This window comes from Sinocyclocheilus anshuiensis, unplaced genomic scaffold (genome assembly GCF_001515605.1).
Source record: "Sinocyclocheilus anshuiensis isolate Anshui unplaced genomic scaffold, SAMN03320099.WGS_v1.1 scaffold315, whole genome shotgun sequence".
Taxonomy (NCBI): domain Eukaryota; kingdom Metazoa; phylum Chordata; class Actinopteri; order Cypriniformes; family Cyprinidae; genus Sinocyclocheilus; species Sinocyclocheilus anshuiensis.
This window is the reverse complement of record NW_015548210.1, coordinates 1,229,554-1,239,645: the sequence shown is the minus strand read 5'-3', so window position 1 is coordinate 1,239,645 and position 10,092 is coordinate 1,229,554. Positions and strand designations below refer to the sequence as shown.

Below are 10,092 nucleotides of genomic sequence, written 5' to 3'. Positions count from 1 at the left end.
AACATTGGCTACCAGAAATCGCTTACCCCACCTTTAAGTGTCCCAATACTTTTGGTGGGCTGTTGTATGATAAATGACCACATATGGAGTTTTGATGAGATGCTTGCATACCTTTCCATACACTGAGTGTGACCTACTGACCTTTGCTTGAATACGGAAAAGTATATATTTAGATGTGCCTGTGCTTTCAGAGGAAATATTTATTCATACATAAAGCAGGTCTCAGCGGCAGCTGTCTATGGTAGACATTAATTCATATCTGCATCTGCGTCAGTTATGGATGTATCCGCTTTCAGTAGGGGATGGGGTGAGTGTGTGTCTTGCATGACACAGGCGGTTGTTTACCTCTTTCAGAAGCTGAAAGATCACAGGGTACATTGAAGAAACTGGTTCTAGCTGGATGCAGACATCAAAGATATGGCATCAAGTTTGCAGATCAAACAATGTGGAAAAGGTACAAGGGATTCCAGTCTAGACACAAACAAATCTTGAAAATACAGAAGGTAAGAAATTAACACGGTTGTCCAATGAATAAGGTTTAATCACAAGCTGCTATTGGCTGATCAGTGATGCAAACCCATTCTAGGAGCTCACATTCATACTAATAGACCTTAGTGGGTCTATGACAGTTGCAAACAGCTGCAGGTTGTTTATTTGAATGGTGCAATATCCGCTGTGGCAGAAATATCATAATAACACAGCGCTTTCAAAAACTGAATGTCCTGATCTCATGTAAAGTACCTGCACAAACACATCTGTGAAGGATATTTTGCTTTCATTTTTTCAGCCGATCTTCCCCTGTTTACTGCAGCTTTAAGACTGCAGGCCTAGACAGCAAATATTTCTCACCATTTATTGAAACATGATAATGCCACTGTCACGTAACTGGTCATTTGGCCGCTTGTTCAAAGCCAAAGTTTAAATAGCAGCCAAACGGTAATGAATGATCATATTAACCAGACTATAATAAGTTTAGTTTTAAATTCTTTTTTTTTAGTACTTTAGTACTTCTATGTTTCTGTCAGATCACTGCATATGTCCAGAAAAACTTAACTTATAACTTACAGTATATATAACTTATAACTTTATAGAGAGAGAGAGAGAGATTTTCTCATTTTTTGGCCCCTTGACACTTTTGGGAGAATCTTAATGGGTTTTTCATGAATTTTGTTTGGGATACAAAAATACATATACATAAATACATCTATACATATTTTCTTTTGATTTTGGGGTAAATATGACCTGGACCTGTACCCTCTCTGAGGGCCTCTGGCTGGTTTAGACCTGATCTGGATTCATCCGGGCTACAGAGGTTCCTGATTTACTGTTAGCAGATGCCTTACATTCACTCCCACCATGAGACAAGCACAGATTGGCTGTTAAGAATGGCGTTCCCCAAAGAGCTTATACAACTTTAACAAGTTTGGGGCAGAGTAGCATCTTGATACATATTGTTGTGGCATGGATGTCAGGCGTATTTATGTATATGTTAAGGCGTTGGTTTCTATTTATCCGGCAACTACTAAATGAATGGAAAAACCATTGTGTTTTTTAATAAATGGACGGCAACTTTTACTTAAAACACTGATCCCTTCTCTGTAAATAGCAGAAATGAAAATGATCCCTAAGCCTAAGTACTTAGGTCAAAGCGACAAGCCCCGTTTGATAGGATGAACATATAGCCCCAGGCACACTCAGCAGCCAATGAGATCACACTCAGATTACAGAGCAAAATTCCTGCTGGCCACGTTCCAGAGGTGTTTTGGGAAGCAGGGGAAAGGTGACAGTCAAGCAACACATGACTGTGACACATGTGTGTCCATGAACATCTATTTTTGTGAATAACAATAAACAAACAATACAATTTATCATTTTAATTGGAAATGCACAAGAAAATTCTGTGACATTGTCATGTATAATGAATTAAATTAGCAGTAAACATTCCAAAATGACATGTAACCTATGTGTGTATATATATACACACAGTATAGATAGATAGATAGATAGACAGATAGATAGAATTGATATATAATTTATTTATAAATAAATATATAACAATATATAATTTGTATTCAAAATATATAATTCATTTATTTATAAATTTAAAACAATTAACATTAAAAATGAAAATAAATGTAAAATTTTTTTGTTATATATAATAATTTAATATAGGCCTATTGTTTTTATTGATATGTGTGTACATTTCATATGAAGGGCAGATAACAACCCTGTCAGTGACAACTAGTAAACAAGTGTACACGTTCTCCCGCCACACAAAGTTAAAATTTTAGAGTCATGTGTGATGAAAGGAATACATGGGACTGGCTGCAACCGGCACACGCACCTATAAATTCAGGTTTGACAGACCGGTTCCACCATACTCAGGTGGAAAACACACTCGCTGGATTAAACCCTGGATGGAAGTAATTATTTTGCTTTCTGTCTGTACAATTTGGACTAACAATTTCATATTACCAGAAGGTTGGTGAGCACACTGTATTTTATTATATTTCGCCCCAATGTTGTATGCTGATATGTTTCTGGGTACCCAGAGCTTAAGTAATGAGAGATACACTGTAGTTTATTATGTTTCATACAATATTGATTTTTGTATTTCTGGGTATCCACAGCTGAAATTACGAGAAATATTGAGTTAACAGTCATGCTTTATCTATAACCACAAGTCACAGATGATTTGCATTGATCCCAAATGTTTCTCTGTAGTGTTGTGCTGCTGGTATGCTGCTTTGGGACACTGAGCCACAATTTTTTATGGCCAAAGGTGTTGAAACATTTAAAACAAAAGACAAGAGAGTTATTCCTTTGGAAGAAACTTGATCTTGAATCAGCAGTCTGCTGAGGTAAATCGAAGCCTAAATATTTATTTTCAATTCTTGGATCTGAATCAAGATGGTTAATTTGCGATGATGAATCTTAACCAGTTTTGGACTGCTTCTTATTCTCCCTCAGGTGGGGAAACGCAAGAAGCTCTAAATAAAAATTAAAGTAAAAGTTCCTGTCAGAAGCACAGAAAAAAATGGTTGGAATCAAACCTACCGACCTGCCACCAACTGCCGCTGTCAAGTTTTTTGGAGCTGGTACAGCAGCATGTTTTGCTGATCTGGTCACTTTCCCACTGGACACAGCAAAAGTGAGACTTCAGGTGAGAACTTATATTTATAATTTATATCATTGTAATAATAATAATATATAAGCTGTATATGCAAAAATCATTTTTGGTGCCATTAAGAGTTGTTTGAAGTGTGTTTGCATTGTGCCTGAAACAATCGAATAACTACACAAAAAGCATATTTTGATAATCCATCTGTCTTATTTCAGATCCAGGGAGAGTCTACAGCTGCCTCAGGATCAGCTGTGGTGAAATATCGTGGAGTATTTGGCACCATCGCCACTATGGTGCATACAGAGGGCGCAAGGAGTCTGTACAGTGGCCTGGTGGCAGGACTGCAACGACAAATGAGCTTCGCATCTGTTCGTATCGGTCTTTATGACTCAATGAAGCAATTCTACAACAGAGGATCTGAGAGTAAGTATCAGACTGGTGGTATGAATAGAGACAGGAATGATAGTGGTGACACTGATCCTTACACTCTGCTCTTTTCTTCTCAGATGCAAATATTGTCACTCGTCTAATGGCTGGCTGCACCACTGGGGCCATGGCTGTCGCGTTTGCACAGCCCACAGATGTCGTCAAAGTGCGTTTCCAGGCTCAAGTGCGTCAATCTGACGGATTAAAGAGATACAACGGCACAATGGATGCATACCGGACTATTGCACGTGATGAGGGTGTTCGGGGGCTTTGGAAGGGTGAGCGAGAGTTCTTAAAAAGGGATAGTTCACCCTCCCCAAAAAATCTATCATGATTTACTCACCCTCATTTCATTCCAAACCTGTATGACTTTCTTTCTTCGGAAAGAAAAGATATTTTGAAGTTTTTTTTTTTTTTTTATTGTTTTTGTCCACACAATGTAAGTCATCGGGGTCCAAACCAGTGTTGTTATTGTTAACTATAACTAAAACTTAAACTATTATAAAAAAAGATTCAATACATTAAATTATTACATTAAAAAAAACTTAGAATAAAAAAAATGTAAATGAAATTTTCAAATGAAGTATAAGTAATAAAAATGGCATAGGCACTTAACAAATTGACTAAAACTTGAAATAAAATGAAAACTGAAAATGTAAAAAGAAATCTTATTTCAAATGTTAATAAATACTAAAATAATACTGAAATAGCACTGTCCAAAGCAACACTGGACCCCCACTGACTTTCATTGTATGGATACAAATACAAAATATCTTCTTTTTAGTTACACAGAAGAAATAAAAGTTTTGGAAAAACATGAGGGTGAGTAAATGATGACTGTAATTTTTTGGTGCACTGGCCCTTTAAATTCAACTTCCACATGCCCTTCTAAGTGGATGTGTTCTGGTTGAGATAAACATGCATGTGTTTCTCTATTTTAGGCTGCATGCCAAACATCACAAGGAACGCGATTGTAAACTGCGCAGAGCTGGTCACTTACGACGTTATCAAGGAACTCATATTAAAATATGACCTCATGACAGGTATGAAACCTACGAACCCTATGCTTTTATTATGGCTATTTGTATGTTCCTGTTGTCTAACACATATGCCTTCATTAGATAACCTACCCTGCCACTTTACTGCTGCATTCGGAGCTGGTTTCTGCACCACAATTGTGGCGTCTCCAGTAGACGTAGTAAAGACCCGCTTCATGAACTCAACTACAGGCCAGTACAGCAGTGCACTAAACTGTGCCCTCACTATGCTGACCAAAGAGGGACCAACAGCTTTCTATAAGGGGTAAGAAAAATATGCTATGAACTATTATTTGTATAGAACAAGGTACACAGTCTTATTTTCAGTACCATGAATTTGTCATCTTCCCCAACAGCTTTGTGCCCTCCTTCCTGCGCTTGGGATCCTGGAACATTGTGATGTTTGTCTCCTACGAGCAAATCAAGAGAGGTCTGACTAGAATGCAGAGCTCATGGGAGTCACCTTTCTGAATGGACAGTGTCAGCATCTTCTGATTTAGATTAAACAGAGAGTGCAAATATAAGTCAAGTCCTGTTATGAGAACAAAGGGATTCCCGGGTCAAGTCTTATCACTGAAAAAGGCTGCAACTTGTTAAGGCCAAAGGTCAAGTTCATCAAAAATGAAAGATGAGCTGCCAAAAATCATGAGACGCATGACTGAGAAAGCAAATGCAGATATTTGTCTTAGTTACAATGTCATTGGACACTGAGGATATATGTCAATTTTTTATGTAAATACTTTTAAATATGTCATTAAAACGGGTCCATAGCTCTAATGAATGAATGTATATTTATACTATAATTTGTAAACTGTACATTATTGAAAAATAAAGCTTTTTATGATATATCTGTTTCCTTGAATGAGGTCTAAACTGTTTTAAGTATCAAATCTGGTACATGCAACTCATTAAGATCACATGCATTTGTCTCCCCTAAAGCCGAGAGTCTTTTAATCAATCAATGATCAAATCAACTGAGAGCCTGACACCCAGAGGGTAACTTTAATACAAATGGCTTTCACATGACAAAGGACCAGAAAGTGGCTTCAAACTGCTCTCATGCTGACCTAATAAAAGACAAACAAAATCTTCGTTAGAACAAAGCTGTGAATTGAATGTGCCAAATTAACATTAAGACAAATGCAAATCTTTGAAGTGTGCATGACAAAAAGCACTCACATGTTTCAGGATACCGAGGAAGTGTGATAGAAGAGATGCCTGATGCTCCCTGAAGACTGTTGTGCACACGTGACCCTTACAATTACTTGAGAGTCACACAATAATAAGCAGCAGTGTGCAGTTCATGAAGCATGTGTGTCACTGTGTTTTTAACCCATGTGTTTTTAACACAGTTAGCTTTTTTGCCTTGAAGTTGTACCTTGTCTAATACAGGTCTGTGTTAACATATCTATGTGAAACTTAAATAGCAGCAGCTCTGTCTGCTTGATATGGTGAAGGGAAGTTCAGTTAATGTATGCTTTTGGTTCTTTTCGATAAAAAACGCAGCTATAAATGTAATACGATGAATTCCTTGACTAATACTAAAAACAGCTTCTGCAACAACATATTTTGCATCAAATATCAATCCATGTGAAAAAATCCTGGGGATGTGTCTTTAAAAGAAGGAGAACTGAAAGTCCTGTTTTATGAAAAATATATGTGCAACTACACATAGCCTGTACACATTCAGAGTGGCGCAGCATTTCGGTCAAATAGGGGAGACTGGGGCTAGTTGTCACACTTTTCTCAAATGTATAAAGATAGATTTGTTTTTGATCAAGTCAATTTCATATGTGTATAAGCACATAGGCTACCTTAAAGTATTGGCATGTTGTCATTACATAGGGTAAGTTGTCACAATAGAACCTGCCGTTCAAATTATTTTAAAGAGTGAATAATTCTGAAATACAAAACAACACCAGACCTCTATTACTTCTAATATTCAACAAGTTTGAACAAGAGAAAATACACAATTGTGCAATAGTATTTTGACTCGAAACCTCATAGCAACCTCAAGTGTTTTTTTTTTTTTTGTAGTGTGTGAACGTTGCAGCATTTACCTGCACTTTTTAACATAAACCGAAAACAATGAAAGCTGAGCTTTGGAGAACGGGTTTTAGGTTTTATCAGTGAAGTCAGGCAGAGGCGTTAATTTATGCGCTGAATGACGAGTCACGTGTGTATACGTGTGTCACGTGACGCCCTCGAAGGTGTTTAAAAGGCTCGCTGCAGCGTTCAGAACAGAAAAGAGCACCTGCGGGTTTTAACTGTTTGCGTTCCGAGGAAGTTATTTTTCGCTAGTAAACACTTTTCTTCGCAGACACTTTATACATTTTTGTTTAGGGTGAGTATTGTGACCTTACATGACATGAAATAATAGACTTTCTCCGTTACTTTTTAAGTTATTTTGTTGAATGAGTTAAAGTGATGCAGAGCTGTATGTAACACGGAAATATGATTGTCTTGCAGACTTTGGAGTATGTTTTTGATTTGTACGGGTTCTAAACGTTTCCATATGGAAGAACGCGGGAACAAAATTCAAGTTGCAAGTCATTTCAACCAGAGAGATACTTTCAGAGAATCTTGAAGTTCTCATCCAAACCGGTTGGTACAAAAAGTTTCGTAAAAACGTTTATTCACTTGTTTTAATCAATAAGGTTAATACAGTTGATGTAATATTATGCCAGCATTACATAATCTCGCATTTTGTGTGTATCCGCACTTCCTGTATTAAAGCTCCTTTGTGTGGTAGAAAGCCAACAAAGCGGCACCAGATGTAAACAGGATGTGACGTCAGCGTATAGATTAGCACGTTAGAGAGAACATGATGTTCCGTTTTTGTCTGTTGACCGTACAGAGCCTTTACATTTACATTGCATTTAAATTGTCCCACCCCAAATGACTTAAATTTGCATAATAAAATAAGGCATTAAATGCATACCATAAGCTTCAAAAGAAAGTAATCATTATGTGTCCTCCTAATCCAGGTTAGGGTGGAGTTCACCTATCTTGTGTTCACTTCATTGGTTTTCAACGCATTCCATTTCACCTTTACGTTCCTGTGATTTCAACTGCAACTAAACATGGTTGGATTCAGAGCTGGTGATGTGCCTCCTACAGCCACTGTGAAGTTTATTGGTGCAGGAACTGCAGCCTGCATTGCAGACCTCTTCACATTTCCACTGGACACCGCAAAAGTTAGACTTCAGGTGAGTCTTTGTTGTGTGGAATTTGAGTACTTTGTTTATATGACAAATTTTTGCTTGTGTGACAGCTGAGCCAGCGGTTGAGTCTGGAGACAACAGTGACGACTTGACCCAGATCAACTTGCATTAACAAAAACTAACCTTTGATTTCAGGTGGAATGTTTAAAGTCAAACCCATACTGACATCAGCTTTATCTATTTCTCTTTACACTAGCAACGCAAGCAGGTCCAGGCCTTGATGATTGTCCTTGCTGACCCAGGATCTCTATGGACCCTTTTAACCTGAAGATGCTGCTTCCCTCCCCTGTGATTCTGTAAAGTTTCTCCATCCACCTTTTGTTCTGTACAGATTCAGGGGGAGACCAAAAGTCCTGTGAACACGGGCCATGGTCCGGTGAAATATCGTGGAGTGTTTGGCACGATCAGCACCATGGTGCGTGTCGAGGGGCCGCGCAGTCTCTACAGCGGGCTGGTTGCGGGACTGCAGCGTCAGATGAGCTTTGCCTCTGTACGCATTGGCCTCTATGATTCCGTCAAGCAGTTCTACACCAAAGGCTCAGATCGTAAGTTGCCAAATGCTTGTATGCAGGGATGATTGGAAACCATTTGTAATGCAAGACCTTTCATATTCATGCCATTCAATGCATCGTTTTCCTTAGACGTCGGGATTGGCAGTCGGCTGATGGCTGGCTGTACGACTGGAGCCATGGCCGTGGCTGTGGCCCAACCCACCGATGTGGTGAAGGTACGATTTCAGGCTCAGATCAGCGCCGGGGCCAATAAACGCTACCATGGTACTATGGATGCATATCGGACCATTGCAAAGGAAGAGGGGTTTCGTGGTTTGTGGAAAGGTGAGCCTGGGCCAACTTAGGTCTATAATAGTAATAATAATATTTAATGAAATCCATTGTAATTATTTGATTCTTATATAATAATAATAATAATAATAATAATAATAATAATAATAATAATAATAATAATAATAATAATAATAATAATAATAATAATAATAATAATAATAATAATAATAATAATAATAATAATAATAATAATAATAATAATAATAATAATAATAATAATAATAATAATAATAATAAATTAATAAACTATTTATTTAGTTTATATTCTAAATTAAAAGGTTTATTTATTGTATTAGTATTATTAGAATTTACTTTATTATAAACTATATTAATAATTTATTATATTAATAACAATTCCTATTTATTACAAAAAATGTAATTAGTTTATATTAAACCAAATATTTTAATATAATAATAATATGTTTTATTATTATTATTATTATTATTATTTTATTATTATTATTATATTAACTTATTTATTTTAAATCTATTTAGTTTATTATAATTAAACAACTTAAAAAAAAAAAACTTTTTAATTGGTTATTAGTTAATAATTTATTAATGTTGGCTTATAATACTAAATATATTTTAATAATAATTTATAATGTATGTATTATTATTATTATTATTATATTTTAATACCAATTATTAATAATAATAATAATAATAATAATAATAATAATAATAATAATAATAATAATAATAAATGTCATTATTATTATCATTCTCTCCTTTTTTTAGGAACTGGCCCAAACATCACGCGCAATGCCATTGTAAACTGCACTGAGCTGGTGACCTATGATCTTCTCAAAGATGCACTTCTAAAATCATCGCTGATGACTGGTAAGATGAGACTGCAAAAAATGATTGCAAACTTAAGTGTCAGACCGTGACAGAAATATTTATAGCTGTTTTTCTTCACAGATGATCTTCCCTGCCACTTCACATCTGCATTTGGAGCTGGTTTCTGCACTACAGTTATTGCTTCTCCTGTTGATGTTGTGAAGACAAGATACATGAACTCCGCCCCGGGCCAGTACAGCAGTGCCCTCAACTGTGCTGTAGCCATGCTGACTAAAGAGGGACCAAAGGCTTTTTACAAGGGGTCAGCTCTCTTTACCCACTATAGCTTTACTGTAGTGATTTGAGGATGAATGTTGAAGTGACATTTGTTTGTTTTGTTTTTTTTTGTTGTTTTTAGATTCATGCCATCGTTCCTGAGGCTGGGCTCCTGGAATGTGGTTATGTTTGTCACCTATGAACAGCTGAAACGGGCCCTGATGGCAGCACGCCATAACTGGGCCACTCCCCTTTAAGCAGCGAATGCAGTTAGTTGAGCTTTGCTGATGTGGTTCTGACTATCTCTTGATGTTTTTAGGTTTTCTGTAAGAACTGTTTACATGTCTATTAAAAACTTGATTTTGACTTTTACTCTA

At 36.6% G+C, this 10,092-nt stretch overlaps 2 protein-coding genes across 3 annotated transcripts; both read left to right on the top strand.

Annotated features, from left to right (window-relative positions):
* Window positions 1-406: 406 nt before the first annotated feature.
* LOC107653753 (mitochondrial uncoupling protein 2-like) lies at window positions 407-5,368 on the top strand. Of its 2 annotated transcripts, none has more exons than XM_016440570.1 (8): window positions 407-503; window positions 2,725-2,861; window positions 2,971-3,163; window positions 3,340-3,547; window positions 3,631-3,828; window positions 4,492-4,593; window positions 4,672-4,852; window positions 4,944-5,368. In XM_016440570.1, the coding sequence occupies exons 3-8, from the start codon at window positions 3,038-3,040 to the stop codon at window positions 5,056-5,058; spliced, it is 930 nt and encodes a 309-aa protein (XP_016296056.1). In that variant the 5' UTR covers window positions 407-503; window positions 2,725-2,861; window positions 2,971-3,037; the 3' UTR covers window positions 5,059-5,368. The 2 variants fall into 2 exon arrangements, with proteins under 2 accessions (XP_016296056.1, XP_016296055.1); XM_016440569.1 differs by lacking the exon at window positions 407-503 and adding an exon at window positions 2,372-2,481.
* Window positions 5,369-6,819: 1,451 nt separating this feature from the next.
* On the top strand, window positions 6,820-10,087 carry ucp2 (uncoupling protein 2). Its single transcript, XM_016440568.1, has 8 exons — window positions 6,820-6,931; window positions 7,057-7,191; window positions 7,575-7,796; window positions 8,143-8,356; window positions 8,453-8,647; window positions 9,398-9,499; window positions 9,581-9,761; window positions 9,858-10,087. Exons 3-8 carry the CDS (start codon window positions 7,671-7,673, stop codon window positions 9,970-9,972), a joined length of 933 nt encoding a protein of 310 aa, XP_016296054.1. The 5' UTR covers window positions 6,820-6,931; window positions 7,057-7,191; window positions 7,575-7,670; the 3' UTR covers window positions 9,973-10,087.
* Window positions 10,088-10,092: the final 5 nt, after the last annotated feature.

Coding starts and splice junctions, on each gene's coding strand:
- LOC107653753 (XM_016440570.1), top strand. CDS start 3,038: ATGGTTGGAATCAAACCTACCGACCTGCCACCAACTGCCGCTGTCAAG. Junction 3,829..4,491: donor TGTTCGGGGGCTTTGGAAGG/GTGAGCGAGAGT, acceptor TCTCTATTTTAG/GCTGCATGCCAAACATCACA. Junction 4,594..4,671: donor AAAATATGACCTCATGACAG/GTATGAAACCTA, acceptor TGCCTTCATTAG/ATAACCTACCCTGCCACTTT.
- ucp2 (XM_016440568.1), top strand. CDS start 7,671: ATGGTTGGATTCAGAGCTGGTGATGTGCCTCCTACAGCCACTGTGAAG. Junction 7,797..8,142: donor CCGCAAAAGTTAGACTTCAG/GTGAGTCTTTGT, acceptor TGTTCTGTACAG/ATTCAGGGGGAGACCAAAAG. Junction 9,500..9,580: donor AAAATCATCGCTGATGACTG/GTAAGATGAGAC, acceptor TTTTCTTCACAG/ATGATCTTCCCTGCCACTTC.